Source organism: Colossoma macropomum, unplaced genomic scaffold (assembly GCF_904425465.1).
Source record: "Colossoma macropomum unplaced genomic scaffold, Colossoma_macropomum, whole genome shotgun sequence".
Lineage (NCBI taxonomy): Eukaryota > Metazoa > Chordata > Actinopteri > Characiformes > Serrasalmidae > Colossoma > Colossoma macropomum.
In genome coordinates, this window is record NW_023494808.1 from 7,641,507 (window position 1) to 7,659,893 (window position 18,387).

Here is an 18,387-nt window from a genome sequence, read left to right on the forward strand (position 1 = left end):
CATCCTGTAAGTGCTGTGCTGCAAAAAAATGTATCTTGTCAACAGAAATCATCTTAAATGTAGCATATATATCGCTGCTGTCTGAACAAAACCTTGTATCTCCATTTTTGTCATTTTTCAGTTTTTAACATAATTTGAAAATACCTGTTGCTCTTTACATTGTGTGTAAATTTCATGATGAATGGACTAAAAGAATTGACCTAAAATGACTTGGAAAAACATCTGTTTCCATTGACTTACATTAAAAATAAAGCAGTTTTTTCATTCTCCCATTTCTCCCATTTTGGAGATATGAGGTCTTTTTTTTGTTCCAACAGCAGCGATATGTGATATTTCATATTTCAGTTCATTATAACCTATTTCTAAATATTAATACTTGATTCCGTTAAGTGAAATTCTCTCTTTCCATTGGTAGATAATTGTGCATCTATAGTTCCTAGAAACAAGCAACATCTGCCCATGGAATTCAAGTGAAATAACTTAAAAATCTAGAAATAGGTTAAACATGATCATATTCTTACATCAACCTAACAATGAGAATTAGTAGCTATATTGACTAAATTTAAAGGAAATATGTTGTTTTAACTTAACACAATTTCCCACTCACCCTAGATGTAGTCAATCAGCCAAGACGCGTCCAAATTTCACTACTGTTACAAACTAACAAACACTAGAAATCAATAGTCACCCAAAAAGCACCAAACCTGAGTATCAAGGCAAGCTTATCTTCCACCTTCCATCTCCAAACCTCTCAACCTGCCGTAAAACACACTGAAAAGTCTGTGTGACCGTAACAGAGACCTGGTTGTGGTTCGTGGGGGCTGAGAGAAGTTTTGGGGATGTATTTACAGAAAGATTTGGGTGACTACTGACTTCTAGTGTTTGTTAGCAATAATAGACTCGTAGCTCTAGTGCAGAACAAAAGAACCAAAACTTGGCTGATGGACTACTTTTGGGGTAAACTGTCCAATGTGATCTTTTGGCAAACCATTTTTTAGATGTCAGCTGATTTAAGTTTTCGCAGCATGAGAGGTCAGAGGTAAGGTCAGCTGAGGACAGTATTCTCAGCGAAGTGCTGCTGACGGATTTTTCAGCCTACGTTTGTGTGGAAATTCTCTACAGGCAGTCCATGGAATTGTCCGGCATGAGCCCCAGGGGCGGGGCTTTTCCCGGCAGGCAGGTGGGCGGGAGCATGGTGTTGGGGGCGGGGTCTACGTTCTCGGAGTCCTCCATTTTGTCCGTGCTCATCTCCCAGTTAATGTGGAAGCGCGTGACGCGCGGGTTCGACGCCAGGATGTTCCTCTGCAACTGAGGATCGTCAACAAAAGTAAATGTTAATATGTAAGTAGTTCAGGTGGAAACAAAATTCAGAATTCAGTTCTATACAGTGGTGCCTGGATCACACACACTCACACACACACACACACACACACACTTTCTATGCCACTTCACACAGTAAGGCCCGTGGTTGCCAGGTCCTTCCCGACTGGGAATCGAACCCAGGCCCTTCTTGCTGTGAGGCGACAGCAGTACAAGCGCCTGGATTCAATAGAGTAAAAAATAAGACCGTCTAAAAATGTGCTTTAGGATTAAGATCTTAATGTTAATGGGAGCTAATTCCTCATTCCATGCACCCTTTTTTGTGGAAATGTTGAAAGTACGTACATTAAATCTGACATTTACACACATCATGGTTACAGTGTGCAAAAAGAGAAGAAGGACAGAAGGGAGGAGAAAAAAATAAAACATACACAGTATGTATACAGTATACAGAGTTTTTTTTCTTCCTGCTAATGAACACCTAATGTCACATAAAACAAAAAAAAAAAATTCACATAAAAATCACATAATTCACAGAAAACGTTTGTTCTTTTCCCTCTTTTTCTCTCCCCTTTTTTTTTCCTTTTACGGGCGGTTGGGGTTGGATGGGTGCTTTGTTGCCAACAACACGTTTTCGACTGATGGAACATCTCAACTAATTAGATTAACTGGCAACAGGTCAGTAACATTACTGGGTTTATAAAGAGCCTTTCAGAAGTAAAGATGAAGAGGGGTTCACCACTCTGTGAAAGACTGCACAATCAAATAGTGCAACAATTCAAGAATAACGTTTCTCAATGTAAAATAGCAAAGAACTTTTGTTTTTCATCATCTACAGAACATGATATCATTAAAAAGATTCAGAGAATCTGGAGAAATCTCTGTATGTAAGGAATAAGGCCAAAAACCAGTATTGGTTGGCCATGATCTTTGGGCCCTCAGGCGGCACTGCATTAAAAACAGACATGATTCTATAGTGGAAATCACTGCATGGGCTCAGAAACACTTCTGAAAACCACTGTCTGTGAAAACAGTTCCACACTGCATCCACAAATGCAAGTTAAAACTCTAAAACACAAAGAAGAGACCATATATAAACAGAATCCAGAAACACCGCCACCTTCTCTGGGCCTGAACTCATTCAAAAAGGATTGAGGGGAAGTGGAGAAGTGTCCTGTGGTCCGACAAAGAAAGACCACAAAGTTTGTTATCAGCACACAGTTTAAACGCCAGCATTCGTGACGGGATGGGGGTCCTTTAGTGGACATGACGTGGGACTTGCACATCTATGAAAGCACCATTAATGCTGAATGATATTTACAGGTTTTAGAGCACGCTATGTTGCCATACAGACAACGTCTTTTTCAGGGAAGGCCTTACTTATTTCAGCAACACAATGCCAAACCACATTCTGCATGTGTTATAACAGTGTGGCTCTGTAGTAAGAGTCTGGGTGCAAAACTGGCCTGCCTGCAGTCCAGACCACAAGGCTTGGGAAAAACACCCCGATCAGCTGTGATCCTGATCTACTGGACATCCCTGGATATCATATTTCGTCAGAATTAAATGTAAATCCCTGCTGTGTTTGTTTTCCTTACCTGTGAGTAGTCAGGTTTGATAGGTGGATTCTCCCGCAGCTCGGGGTCCGTGTACTCATTATTGACATAGTAACCGATGCGGATGAATTCCTGTCCTCGATAGGTGCAGGTGATCAGCACTACAGTCACGCCCACCGCGTCACTCTCAGGAATCAGCCCGGTGTTCGGAGCGTCGGCCTGACAGAGCAGTGGAGAAAAGTAATGAAGACAGGTTTGTACACCTATGATCCACCTGCTCAGTGTATGTACAGCCTAGTGAGGCCTTTGACTCTTCCTACAAAATAAAAGAATTTAAACTTTAAAAACTTTTGCAAGCTGCAGCTCCAAGACTCCCAAAATCTTACTTAATTTCATAAGGCACATTCCTTCTATCGTTCTTTTTAAGACAAAACTGAAAGCTTCATTTTCATTTACAAATAGCTTATAGTAAACACCTGAATGTGTGAAATATCATGGGTCTAATACTGTCTGTGAGGCTTTAAAGCATGCAGGCTTAACACTGGTTGCTTTAGAACTGCTAAACTGCACTCATAAAACAAGTAACATTGCATTCATCTGTACATTCTTTGTTATACAAGAAGTTGCTGCAAAGGACAGCATCTCAATCAAAGAGCATCACCACCAATTCCGTATCCTTTCCCCCTATAAGATAGAAAAGATATTGAATCTACACAGTTAGAAATAAAGGTCCTGTGCAGGTACATTTTTCGTTCATCAAGGTACAAACAATGTTAATGTTTCCTCAAAGGTACAACAGTGGCTTTAAGGTCCAATTGTGAACCTTAAATAAGTTTCTCCAGGTGAAAAGTTTGTATTTGTATCTTTTCATAACCAAATGTTTTAAAACAGAACAGTAAAATAAAAGCCTGGAGACGAGACGGGGTGTGTGGAGTCAGTACAGCTTAGAACATATCATTTCAGTGGATTATGGTTCAGTTATGACAGTTTACCACCTTTATTTCTGAGAGTGTTTTAGACCATGTAATGTGTATATATTCTGTTGTTTTCAGTTAAACTCCTAGTTAGCATTAATTAAGTCCCAATTTTGTGCATAAAATGTACCTGAATCTCAGTCAGTGGGGGATAAACTGTCTCTTAAAAAAACAACCCTGAGCTATTGCTGGACAGTTTTGATAAAATTTAATATCCAATTTTATTCCATGATTTGCTACTGTATGCTAATGTAATGCCTTACAAACCTGACATAGCTTGTTTTGTTCCTTCCAAAATGAAGAGCCCAGAGAATGAGATACACTCTACTTAACAGGCTAGTCCTGAATACCTTGTGTAACAAGTGCAAAATATAATAAAAAATGTATAAAACACTCAATGACGCAAGCGTTGGCCCTATGGTTGGTAGATCACAAGTTCATTGCCACAGCAGTAGGTGGGAGTTCAAGACTGTCCTCTCTCTGGCTGGGTAGGATGACTCTACCTCTCCCCCATCCCTCAGAGCTTGTGTTAACTGACCTAACAGAATAAGCAGTTAGTGTTCTCCTCCAAGTGTGTTGAGCTGTCCAATGAGCGGTTGGTTGGTGAATGAGGTCCAATATTACTAAAGCTAAAACAGGCGTCATGGTGTAAACACCCAAAACCAGTACGCCAGTAGTCATGCATCATCCACCACCACCCCAAACCCTGCTGACCATACAAACACACCGCTTGTGCTGCCAAAGACGCTCTATCCACAGCTGTTAGAAGAAGAAAGCACTGAACATTTTGAAGAATAAGTAATTAGTCAGAACCCTCCTCCTCACCTGAAACACAAACATGTGTCTGCCTGCAGGAACGGGTCCCACCAGCACGGAATCCAGGGTCTGATCGTACTCCTCGCTCTCTGCCGAGCCCACATAGATGATCTTCCACTCCAAATCTGCCTCAAAGATGAAGACAAGTGAAAAATGTCTAGAAATAAGCTAGATAATCTTGAATAAGTGCACAACCATCTCAAAATGGGAAATATTAGATAGACTAGATTTAAGATCATTTCACTTGAAAAGACACCATTTTTTGCAGTGCATAGTGGAAGTCAATGTACAAGGCAACTGGTGCTTACAAAAAAAAAAAAACAAAAAACAACAACAACAAAAAAAAACGGCATAAATGGAGATTTTGTCCTGACAGCAACGATCAGTTGATGAGCTCTGTTCTGATTGTCTGTCCTGTATTGTAGCTTTATTCAAAAAGCAGGCTGAAACACTTATAACTTCAGTGTAAGTGGGCGGGGCTAAACTGCAGTGGGCCGAATAGGCTGATATATGCAAATTAGCTGTTTTTTGTGACATCACAAATAAAAACTCAAAACAGGCTGATTTTCAGCTTTTCATATAGACCACATGTGTCAGGCTCCAGTCCTTGTGGGCCAAACCACTGCAGACTTCAGCTCACTGCCTCACTAAACACACCTGATTCAGCTCTTCAGCTGATTAGCAAGACCTTCACGAACTGAATTCAGAGCGTTAGACGAGTAAACAGCAATCTCTGCAGCTCTTTGGCCCAGACGGTCCCCAGTTTGACATACCTGATACTTTAGCAGTGTCTTCTTCGTATATTAGAAAATTTGGTTTTTACATGGCATAGTCCAGGAGTCGGCAACCCAAATGTTAAGAAGAGCCATTTTGTCCTTTCAACAAAAATCAAACCACCTTGAGAGCCACAACAATTTATGTCCATTTTACCATCTTGGCTGTAAATGTGTCTCAGTATGTGCTGATGTTCTAGTGTAGGCTAAAAATGTAATATAAAAGAAAATGCAGACTTACTTTGCGCTGCTTTAAGCTTGAGTTCAGCTATAGCCGCTTTTCTTGCATCTCTGGCAGGAAACTTTTCCACAAAAGTACAACAGTTTCTTGTAAAATGTCTCTCAATGTTTGACTTTTTGTGAAGCTGAAGTCGCTTCTCATTCGCCAGCTTCTGTATGTAACCGCTGCACCGTTTAAGGTGGAACGAGACAATTCGAACAAGAAGCTCTGCGACTTTTCAGTGTTTGACAGTTTCTCGTTGCAGATTAAACATATCAGGAAACCAGCTGGAGTGATTATAAACGCAAATAAGTCTAAAATTTATCGATGTTCATCTTAAATCTTTCTCTTTGCCGCTTCATTAGCTACTGGCTAGGTGAGACGTCATCTGCATTGCTATGGTGATCGACAGTCTGCGCGCCAACCTTCAGGGTTAAAGGGTGAATTAGCAGTTCTACATTAACTCCAGCATTTAAGACCGTTTATTGTTAAAACTGTGTTGAACGATCAGCAGAGCTTTATTTTACTGTAAAGGAGGATTATTTTATTTTTATCCTACAGATCTGATTCTGATGTGGAGCCACAACAGGGCAGTAAAAGAGCCGCATGTTGCCGACCCCTGAAATAGATCCTTCAAAGATGGCACTGATGCCAATACAGGACAGACAATCAGAACAGCGCTTGGTGCTGTCAGGACAAAATCTTGTATCTCTGTTTATGCTTTTTTTAAATTGTAAACACCAGCTTACATTGTTGTAAAATTTCACGATGCCATTTCTTTTCCACACATCCAGATCTGAGCACCCAATTTCAAGCATGGCCTATCAAAGCTGAGGGATATTAAATGGATATGAAGGGAATTTTTTTATGAATACAACTTCAAAATACTGCTCTCTGCCTATGATATGCAAATGAGAGGCTTTGATTTGTAACAATAGCTAATAAATCACAAAAGGTTCAGATGTGTGAAACAGAAACATATAAATGGACGTTATATAAATCATTCATGTCTATCTTTATGGAGCACACATATCAGGTTGGCTCCACTGCAACTGTGGCTGATCCAGGATCGTTTTTTTTTCTCCAGTCAGTCAGCAATCTTCACTTATTTACTTATTATTTATTTATTTTATTTTGATATATGCTGCAGTTTTCTGAGGTAAATGTGAGGCACGCAGGTCCATTGTGAAAGCTGCTGCTGCTACATCTGAACCAAAATGGTGTAGCATAATTAAACACGGCTCACTGTGCTAAACAAATTAAATATTTTTTATTTAATAATTTAAAATAATGTCTTATTCTGTTAAAAAGCAAGTAGTGTTATTTATGTTGCCTCTTGGGCTAACAGAAAGTTAGTTATTTTTCATGAGGTCTTTTAGCCCACAGCATGAGCTTCAGTTATTAAATAACATAAAATAATCAAAATAAAGAAATGGTAACAATTCAAAAATAAACAAATAAATAAATAAATAAAAAAACAAAAAAACACCAAATCAACTGGAATTGCACATTAATGATTTCATGATTGGGGCATCAGTAGCTTTACTCGATGCTTTAAAAAGGCCAACGCAGATGGTTCTTTAGTAAAGGCAATGGTTCTATTTAGAACCATGAGTTCTATGCAGGACCACTTCATGATTAAATGGTTCTTTGCATGGTCAAATGGTTCTTCAGATAGATGGAGAGTGTCCTGTATATCGTTCTGTATAGCTCTAAAAGGGTTCTGCTATTGTACCGACGTCAAGCTTGTTACAACAGAAGAACTCTTTTTGGTTCTACATTGGTTCTTCTTCTTCTATACACACACACACACACACACACACACACACACACACACACACACTCCATCAACTGGAAGAACCATTTCACCATGCAAAGAACCATAACCATGAAGTGGTTCTAAACAGAACTCATGGTTCTAAATAGATTGCCTTAAAACCCTTGAAGAACCATCTTTGGAAAATGTCTAGACTGGGTACAACATCCCAAATTAAAACCAATGAAATAAAAATAATTAAAAAAAAAACACTTTTTATCCCTCTGACCGATGAGCACACGCTGCTTCACATCGGTCCAATCAGGAGCCAGAAACACGAAGGCACCGACCACAACTTCGCAGCTCAGCCAATCAGAACACAGAACGTGGGCGTGAACGCGCAGGCTCCCTTAGAAACCGCGCCAAAAAACAGCAACAACAACATAAACTTGCCAAACTTGCAGAAATTGACGTTGAAATTGCGATAAATATCACTTTTCCCACTGAACAGGTTTCACTACTACGGTTCTAAACCGACCCAGAAGCAGTAAGAAGACCATAAATGCGAAAAGAACTACAGCCTGGTGGCAAAAAGTCGGTATTAATCCATCAAAACAAATGTTGCTAGCTAGCTGAGGCTCCCTCAGATGGGAGAAAGAGTTGATGAACTTACTGACAGGAAAGGTACGCAGGTAAACAAAAGCCTGGCCGCTCAGCTCACCTTCAGGCAAGTCCTCCATGCATTCAAACGTGATTTCAAACTGGAAAGGGTTCCCGAAAGGACTGGGGTTGTCCAGCACGGCCACGTTCAGCACCTGGACTTTGGCCATGACACAGAAACTTAGCTGGAAAACACGAACACAGTGAAGCAGAGCGGCCTTGTTGTTGGTGGTGGTGGCTTAAAGCTCACAGGCTCCTCTGGGTGAAGGATATGATATGATATGATGGTGGAACGAGGCAAAGTCAGACCAGTGAGGGGCAGAAAGGGCCTCCAAAACACGAAGACAGCAGAGATGCTCCAGAGAAGGCAAACCTGGCGCGGACAAAGAGGTCAGTCCAGCTCACATGTTTTTTTTTCCAGGACCTACTCAAACTCAACCATCACCACTCCGTCCGTTTTCATTGAGGAGGCATCTCGACCCTCTTGACCCCGCCGCGTCGTCGCTCCTCGTCTCGACCGAAGCGCCGCAGATCTTTATCTCTTAAAAGTCCCGGCTTTAGTCTCTCACACGAAGTCCGAATGGCGAGAAGACAGCAGCGAAGCTCCTCTCCGGTGGTGTCTTGTTCTCCTCTTCTCGTTTTCCCTCGTTAGTGAGCTCCAGCACATGAGCGCCGGGAAGTGGAGAAGGTCCACTGCTGCCCCTTAGTGCTGTGGCGGACGTGTTGGCCTGTTTAAAGGCGTGTTCAGCGCGGTTGGGCGGGCTTTGCCGGCATGGATGTTTGTTTACGTGCGATATTGAAAAAGAAGATATACGATATGGTCCAAAATTCTGGTTCCATTGACTTACATTAAAAGTGAAGTACCATTTATATGCATATACATCTATATGCATGCAGTTCTTCAGTTTTTTACATAATTTGAAAACAACTGTATCTCTTTACATTGTTTTTAAAATTTCATGATGAATGGGCCAAAATTACTTGGAAAAAAATGTGGTTTCTTTGACTTACTTTGAAAGTATATGCATCTATATGCATTTATATTTTATATATATGCTGCTGTCAGAACAAAACCTCACTTGCACTTGTTGCAGAGTGAACTTGCTGTCCACTCAATCTTAAACACACCTGCCTCTTTGGTCCACCTACACTGTTAGAAATAAAGGTCCTGTGCAGGTACATTTTTGGTTCATCAAGGAACAAACAATGTAAATGTTTCCTCAGAGGTACAACAGTGGTTTTAAGGTCTGATTGCACACCTTAAATAAGTTTTTCCAGGTGAAAAGTTCGTATTTGTACCTTTTCATAATCGAATGTTTTAAAACAGAACAGTAAAATAAAGTCCTGGAGGCGAGACGGGGTGTGTGGAGTCAGTACAGCTTAGAACATATCATTTCAGTGGATTATGGTTCAGTTATGTTCCCTGACTAAAGGTACGGAGATGTACCCTTGAGGAAACCACCCCAGTGACAGGAGGGTTCCTGCCCCAGTGACAGTACCTTTATTTCTGAGCGTGTAGGAGATGCAAAGTCAGAAATGAAAGCTCATCTGTTGTTCAAAGGCTAACAGTATGCAGAAAAACAGATGGACTACAGTCTGTAGTTGTAGAGCTACAAAGTGCATCAAAGTTGCGTACAGTCAAATCTGATGAACACACACAAATTTCAAAATTAGTTCTGTTATTGTTCAGGTTCATCTTTAGAGTGCGTGAAAATTTGAACTGAATAGTTTAACAACATAAAAATCATGCTTAGTTTGTGGTTAACTAACCAAAACTACTGTCAGTATCATCTATAAAACCTATAATAAGAATAAAAATAACAATAATGCTAATAATTTGTGCACATTGCACATTGCAAGTGTATATTTTATATATATATATGTGTGTGTGTGTGTGTGTGTGTGTGTATATATAAGCACATTGATGTAAACAAAGGCTGCAGCTATTCCATGTCCCATTTGAGGACATATTACACAGTGCTTTTGTTTTATTCTACTGACTCCTCCCAAAAAAGTAAAAGCACTGCATCTCATACACAACAATAATACAGCATTTATTATTATTACACTATGCAGTCACATCATTTTACAGTGTTAAAAACTGTTTATTTCACATTTTATTCTTTCCATGTGTTGTAATTTCAACACTATAAAGTCCGGTCAGTAGAGGGAGCTGTGCACTCACTACCCCACCTCAAACACCACCTGCAAGCACAGCTATTGTCTCATGAGCTGCTGAATGCTGTCCTTTTACTGGCTGCCTACCGAAACGTGCTGAAATTAGGGCGTGCTTAATGTGAATGATATGTAAATGAGGTGCTGGTGGGCTGATGCTTGATTTTACACTCTAAAGCAGATTCTTAATTATACCCTCAAATCTCTGCTTGTTTCCACGTCATATGAAGGTTTCAAGAATCAGACGCAGAATAGTTGAAACATCATTGAAGTCGGTCAGTTCTGGACTCTCTTTTTTCATGCAACTTTGATGAGTAAGGGTCATTGAATGTAGATAGGTGCACCTAGTGAAGTGGCCAGTTAGTATATCACTGCATCTCCATTTTTTTTGACATAATTTGAAAATACTTGTTGCCCTTTACATTGTATGTCAATTTCATGATGAATGGACTAAAGGAAATGACCTAAAATGACTTGGAAAGAATTCTGGTTCCTTTGAGTTACATTAAAAATAAAGTAGGTTTTTTCCTTTTCTTTTAAAGTTATCGTTTTGGAGATATGAGGTTTTTATCCGACAACAGCGATATGCAGTCAAAAACCAATATAGCTTACAAAAACCCAGTAAAAGTACCAAAGAGAGCCCAGAAGGCAGAGTCCAAGAGTTCAGAAGAAAGTCCATGTAAACCATGAGTCCAGTAACAGTAGTACCATCAGGCTCAGTACAGAGACAAACTACCAACATTTCACAGAGAGCATGTGTTGGTGTGGGTCCTATAAAAGGAGGTAGATGAGCTGCAGGTGAAAGAGATCAAGGTCACAGTGCATATCTAGTCATAGCAAAGAATGCCCACTTGTTAAGGGTCAAACTTCTGTCCTTTTCTGTGCTTCAGTTCAGAGCCCTGCTGGTGACATGCCATATAAATAAAAATAATGCGTGCTCATGCCTTATTAACACGTGGGAATGAGATCCTAAGGTGTGGCCACGATTTAGTAAAGCGTGGGAATGAGATAAGTCATGGCCACGACTTAGTAAGGCACAAAGTCATGGCCTCGCATTAGGATCTGGTTCCCATGCCTTACTAAGTCATGGCCACGCATTATTGGATGTCACCTGCGGAGCTCCGTACAGGCCCTGAAATACTGCAAACTTGTTGCAGCCAAAGCTTTTTCTCCCCAGCTACCATAACATATTTTACACAGTCAGCACTTCAGTCCACATGCATACGCCCTACAATGCTTACCTTGGGACTGGATTTCTGGCTGCCATTACATGTGTGCTCCATCATGAAACCTACGCAAGAACGTATGGCACATCTAGTTCAGACTAATGAATAATAGAAAGACTTTTTTTAGGTTAGGAGGAGAAAAACTTCATTTCATCTGCTAGTTTAGGTGTTGCTGATGTGTTGTCTCTGTACATTTGAACGTTCACTTTAATGCCTTATTTTGAAACCAGACTTTACATCCAAGCAGACCAGGGAGAGCTGTATTCTTCACAAACAAAAAAAAAGCTATAGATTGTCCTATTACAGTGTTTTTCACACTTGTGTTAAATGTGTGTAATAAAATATAGGAGAAATGCCCCCCGTTCTAAGAAGAATGTGTATCTGTGCATGAGTTTATCCTCATGATTGAGGATGTATAAACCTTTGCAAAGCCCCACTATCAGGGAAAGGAGCCCCCCCCAGCGTTTTCTGGGTGGTCCACTGGTGGTCAAGCAGAGTATTAGACAAAATTCCACTGATCATCACTCATTTTCCGCTCACAGTCTAATTTACTTAGTCTTCCTTTCTTCCTTTTTTTAGTTGCACTTTACTTAGCATAGTAAATCATTTTAATCCAGCTCAGTGTCAGCAACATTTTCTATAAAACCATTTTATATCAGGCCTAGTCATTATTTTTTTGTCTCAGTTGTTTGTAGTATTAGTTTATTTTCTAAAATAAAAGTCTCTGTGCATTTAAAGTCTGTTTAAGGAGATTAAAAACTAGTTAGAGCTTGTATGCAGGACAGTAATCTGGGTGGTCCGAGGGTGGACCAGCAGTGGGGTGCCGACCTTATCAAGCCAGCGGACTGATATATGCTCACTGCCAGAGTTAATAAAAATAGAAACACTTGAAATACCAATTAAAATAAGTTTGAATAATTTTAATATGGTTTTGTGATTATATTAATGATATTATGTAAAAGCATGTGTTATATTATTATTATTAAAAGTATTATTATTATTATTATTATTATTGTTGTTCTTGTTGTTGTTATTATTTTTATTACCATTAATAATAATAATAATAATAATAATAATAATAAAACACCAATAAAAACTATTCAAACTAAGCAACAGCTAATAATCTTTCTTTTTTTTCTCCTTTAAAAAACAAATGCATTACTCTCTTCACCCCCCCCCCAAAGACACACACACACCACACACAAGTTCATATTTTTCCAGGAGAGTCAGTCCCCCAGGTGGACCTCTTCCCTCCAGGCTCCTCAATCTCAAGCACATATAACTGAAGCATCTGTTACTTTGATTGATAAACTTGCTCAAATAATAGTTCAGATTAAATACAATGCACAATAGCAGTAAAATAGCTATGGCACAAACAGCATCTCCACACAGACATTTGATGCTCTCATTGATTTATTTCCATTTAAGTTTAAAGCAGCACGTAATGAACATGTGAGGCAGTCAATATCCAGCAAAGTCACTGCAAGTAAACATTACAACCAGTGTGATTAAAGATGTCACAGCCAAACGGAAAAGTCAAGAGTACAGGTAATAGTTACATGACTGTTGGAATTAATAAAAGTTGGAGATCAAATCAGCGTGTATCTGTTAGAGAAAGCGTACGTATGGCCAGAAAAGCAAAAAGTCATTGCAAAAGTTACATGCTTTTAAAAACAAGTTTAGGTGGTGCATCCAAGGGTGGTTAAAACATGGCTGAGTCCTCTCAGGCCGTTATATCTGTCTCTGTTTTCCTTGCTCTCCTGGCTTTCCCTGGTGGTGGGCCAGTATTCCACCCAAGTCCCTGATCCAAACAAATAGCGATATCTGATAAAACATGATACACACACAGTTAAAGGATGTCTGCACATGTGGAAAAATGAACATTTTTCTCTTTCAATGCGAGCTACTCCTAGTTCTAAGAACACACACTCACACTCCCCCAGACCGCCCTTCATTTATTTATTTTTTTATGATTTATTTCCAGTCAAATCCGCTTGCATAAACAAGGAGGAACATCAGGGGAAGATAAGTGAAAAAAAAACAGATTTCAAAGGAGGAGTTCAAAAAAATGATTAAAGCCCTGAGAACCTAAATCTGTGTTTTCTTTCTAAGTAAGTTAATCTTGCCCTTGTGGGCATCTCAATACACACATACAAAGTATGTCCTGTGACTAACTTTCCAATGATCAATAAATGGCCAAATTTGCCAGAATTGTCCTCATTCGCTATATAATGGCCAGTGCTAAACTTGGGTTGTGTGTATGTAAGCTGTATTCTCACCAACTACAGGGCTGATTTAGGTTGTCCCACCAACATATCTTTTACAAAACTGTTTGTCACTGGTGTCCTTTCTTTAAAAGAAAGCTACAAGAACAAAAAGCTAACCTAGAAAGCATAACTAAGCTAGCAGGAACATCCGTTCGGCCGTTGTATGTATAGCTGCCAAGAAGCTGTTAGTGAGAAAAATAAGTAGACAAAAAAACCCCTAAATATAATATAAATACTAAATAAATTAGATTGTATTATGTTGTTGAGGCTTCTGTGTAAGTTTTTGCTAAATGGATTTTCTTCTTTTTCCCTGATGCTGAAAAATTTATAATCTAAATGCAGTTGATTTTTGACAAAAGATAATATAAATCAGCCTAGTTTCAATTAGCTGTAATATAGGTGATCTCAGTAGTGTGGTATTTCAGGTAACTAGAAACTTGACATTACATGGTTCTCCAGGCTAAATTCCTCATGTTGAATGCGACTTGTACCAGCATTCCAGTAAAGTTTGTGGGCAGAGCATAGACAGGTCAGTTGTAGTAATCACTAATGAATATTTACTGGTTCAATCCAGGTATTAGTGGTGTAAAAATGCACTGATGTATTGTGATACATGTATCGAAGATACATGTATTGGAGATCGATAAAACTGTAAAAAATATATGGAGATGCACTTGGCTCTGCAAAACAGGGGACAACAGAAAGCCTTTCAAGTTGTGGTGCAAAAAAATAAAATAGCCAAGTGTGTGTTTTTGCATGGAATGCCACAAGGAAATTCAGTATAACAGTAATGGTAAAAACGTGCAACAGCCAGAACCCAGCATCTGGCCTCAAGGAAAGTGAATATTGCCAATGCCTCAACCTTCAAACACGCATTCAACGATGTTCTACTAGTCATACAGCCTGAACTGGAATCAGGTTGTTGGTATACTGTTGGATAACTGCAGTGTGATAAGAGGGAAGTTGAAGAGACATTTTATTATTGCTGGACAATAGCGGAGATACGGTTCACATGGTCTCAAATGCAGCCAAGGCCCTTTTGAATCCCTTCCAGGTATTTGTGGAAGTATTTGCTCTGATGTCTACCACAACATCAAAAAATTCCCCAAACAGAAGGAAGTTTTTACAGTTTCAGTCCTTACTTCATTTGGAGGATAAGAGCCTAGTATGTCCCATCAGCAGCAGGTTCCTGTAAATGATGGATGTGTGCAACAGAATACAGAGGCTTATGGATCCATTGATTCTGCACTTTTACAGTGTACTGTCTACTCGTGATCAGCACAAACACAGGTACAACTACATTAGCATTCTCTTTTTATACTTTTTATTTTCTCTATACTAGTTGGCCCAATCTGCAGAATCTCATGAAATAAGTCAGAACAAATATAGCTGTTGTCTGAAATATTCAGCTACTTTTCTAATCAGGTTCTATTGTGAATTTTAGGTGTACTTTCCAATTTTCCAGGTGATCCTGAAAGAGTTGCAGCATGAAAAGCCAATGACGAGACAGGGAACTCCTCTATGGGTTCATAAAGCCTGAAACCATCCCCTTAACTGTGTACTCTAACAAATGGTTGTTTGTGGGAAGATTCAGCTTCTTTGCCTTAAGCAAGGCAAGAGTGAAGAAGAAACCCTGGTTGCAGAAGGTCTGCAGCTCTCTTAGAGAAGGCTACATCAAGGCAGCAAATTCCTCAAGAAAAAACTTCCTGTCAACAGTAAAATCATCACCTCGTTGATGAAAGATTTTGAATACACAATCAATAAGTAAATAGATTAGACATGTAATCAATAACCAAATAGTTCAGCATTGGCTAAAAGGGAATATTAATGTCTTACTAAGAGGTAATATGGGACGCATTAGGCTATAGCCTGCCTGTTCAGAGGCTTTCAAAAAGTAGATAAACTTAGATGACCTTACACACAGGTGCACTCTCAGTGAACTCGTATGAGCCTGTATGATATATGGTTCGGTAAGGCCATGTGGGATGAGATAAACTGGTACGAACTGGATGAAACCAGCTTTTTAAAAGAAAGAAGTGTGTTACTCAGTGAACTTAAGAAAGGCCAAGTGATAGGGAAGTTTTTGAATGGGGTCTTATGGAACATCAAGTTTGAGGTGACATCATAACACCCCAGATAAAGTTATTTAAGGCGCTGCCTGAACACTGTATTTGTGCAGTTGGGGCTCTCGAGACCTGCGTGCCATCTGATAAAAAAGCCTTTTTCCCTCTTTCCACAAACTCAGCGTCTGAAGACTTTTTCCTTTTTGACATCTTTTACGAAGTTCGATTTAGAACAGTTATTAGTGTTTAGCCAGTATTGAAAGATTTCTGTTCTAATAATATTATGTTGGCTGCCTGGGCTGGAAGGGGATAGCCTTTGGTCCTGACACTGTGCTGACACCAATCAGTCCGAGGTGCATTCAACACTTTGGCCAAGGCCTTGCCAAAATGCAGTGAAATCTGAGGAGCTGGGTCAGCTAGATGAAGAGGTGTGAGCGTACCAGACTGACTCAGATCTAGGAGCACAGGCCAAATGCTTTGAGGATAATACTGCACAAATCGATGTTGACTTGTGGAATAGGATCTTTGCCATGAAGATGCCAGAGGGAGGGATGAGATTCCCCATATTAGGGAAGTTAACATCCTGGAAAATGAACATTTTTCTCTTTCAATGCGAGCTACTTCCAGTTCTAAGAACACACACTCACACTCCCCCAGACCCCCTTTCATTTATTTATTTTTTTATGATTTATTTCTGGTCAAAACAGCCATTACGTACAAGTTACTCATATTTTGAGAGATTTTTTGGGAGGTTAAATAAAAGATAATCCGCTTGCATAAACAAGGAGGAGCATCAGGGGAAGATAAATGAAAAAAAAAAAAACAGTTTTGAACAGAGTTCAAAAAAATGATTAAAGCCCTGAGAACCTAAATCTGTGTTTTCTTTCTAAGTAAGTTAATCTTGCCCTTGTGGGCATCTCAATACACACGTACAAAGTATGTCCTGTGACTAACTTTCCAATGATCAATAAATGGCCAAATTTGCCAGAATTGTCCTCATTCGCTATATAATGGCCGGTGCTAGTTAGATTGTGTGATGAGAGGGAAGTCAACAATAGCGGAGAAACGGTTCACATTCAAAGATTTTGAATACACAATCAATAAGTAAATAGATTAGACATGTAATCAATAACCAAATAGTTCAGCATTGGCTAAAACGGAATATTAATGTCTTACTAATAGGTAATATGGGACGCATTAGGCTATAGCCTGCCTGTTCAGAGGCTTTCAAAAAGTAGATAAACTTAGATGACCTTACACACAGGTGCACTCTCAGTGAACTCGTATGAGTCCATATGTTATATGGTTCGGTAAGGCCATGTGGGATGAGATAAACTGGTACGAACTGGATGAAACCAGGTTTTTAAAAGAAAGAAGTGTTGTATGGAGTGAACCTAAGAGAGGTACAGTGATGAGGAAGTTCTTGAATGGGGTCTAATGAAACATTAGGCTTGAGGTGACATCATAACACCCCAGATAACGGTATATAAGGCGCTGCCTGAACACTGTATTTGCACCGTTGGGTCTCTCGAGACCTGTGTGCCATCTGATGCTGGAATAAAGAAGAAGCCTTTTTCCCTCTTTCCACAACCTCAGCCTCTGAAGACTTTTTCCTTTTTGACATCTTTTGAGAACTTAGCCTTAGAACAGTTATTAGTGTTTAACCACTACTGAAAAATTTCTGTTCTAATAATATGTTGGCTGCCTGGGGTTGCCTTTGGTCCCCGCACTGTGCTGACACCATCATTGATTCTGCACCAATCGGTCCGAGGTGCATTCAACACTTTGGCTGAGGAGCTGGGTCAGCTAGATGAAGAGGTGTGAGCGTACCAGACTGACTCAGATCTAGGAGCACAGGCCAAATGCTTTGAGGATAATACTGCACAAATCGATGTTGACTTGTGGAGGATCTTTGCCATGAAGAAATCAGAGGGAGGGATGAGATTCCCCATATTAGGCAAGCTAACATCCTGGAAAATAGAGTCAGGCTGAACATTAAAACATATGAAGGCTTAACCAATATCAAGTCAAACATGAAAGCAATGGAGAAAACGGCCTCCAAAATGGAAATTAGCCCTGCATTGAGGAGCTTGTGCCTGTTTTCTTATAACAGACACCAAAATCTTCTGAAAAAGAAGAACATTGGCAAGTAAAAGTAAAGGAAACTGAGGAAAGCTGTGAAGTTTTTCTCAGCAGTAGGGTAAGAAAAGAAAGGAAAGGTTCCACCTCTTCTGCTCCTGCTACAGCCTCCTGTGCCTCCTCATCCTCTACTCCTGGAGTCAGAGCCACTGCTGCCAGAGCCTCCTAATACTCCTCTCCTGGAGTCAGAGCCACTGCACCTGCTACACCCTCCTCCTCATTGTCCTCCACTCCTGGAGCCAGAACAACTGCACCTATAGCTAGGGTCACTTTTCGGACGTGTTCCTGTGCTCAAGCAGTGATGTCCATTACAGGATCGTATCTGTTTTTAATGCAGTGCCGCAAGAGGGCACTCATTGCATTCTTATACAATTTACAATTTTGCACTGCGTCCAAACTTTTTGGGAAACGGGGTTGTAATTGTTTGCTTACATAAAGTGTA

At 39.9% G+C, this 18,387-nt stretch overlaps 2 protein-coding genes across 2 annotated transcripts in view; both read right to left on the bottom strand.

Moving 5' to 3' along the window:
- Positions 1 to 149: 149 nt before the first annotated feature.
- Positions 150 to 8,754, bottom strand: asf1bb (anti-silencing function 1Bb histone chaperone). The gene is made up of 4 exons (XM_036557109.1): positions 8,137 to 8,754; positions 4,676 to 4,791; positions 2,919 to 3,095; positions 150 to 1,308 (listed from the first exon to the last, which is right to left on the bottom strand). The coding sequence occupies exons 1-4, from the start codon at positions 8,243 to 8,245 to the stop codon at positions 1,117 to 1,119; spliced, it is 594 nt and encodes a 197-aa protein (XP_036413002.1). The 5' UTR covers positions 8,246 to 8,754; the 3' UTR covers positions 150 to 1,116.
- A 4,117-nt stretch (positions 8,755 to 12,871) lies between these two features.
- LOC118797790 (complement C3-like) overlaps positions 12,872 to 18,387 on the bottom strand; it is a 63,848-nt gene continuing 58,332 nt past the window's right edge. The window contains exon 41 of the mRNA XM_036557057.1: positions 12,872 to 13,300. Coding sequence (XP_036412950.1) covers positions 13,156 to 13,300 — 145 coding nt within the window. The 3' untranslated portion in view covers positions 12,872 to 13,155. The remainder of the gene's footprint in view (positions 13,301 to 18,387) is intronic.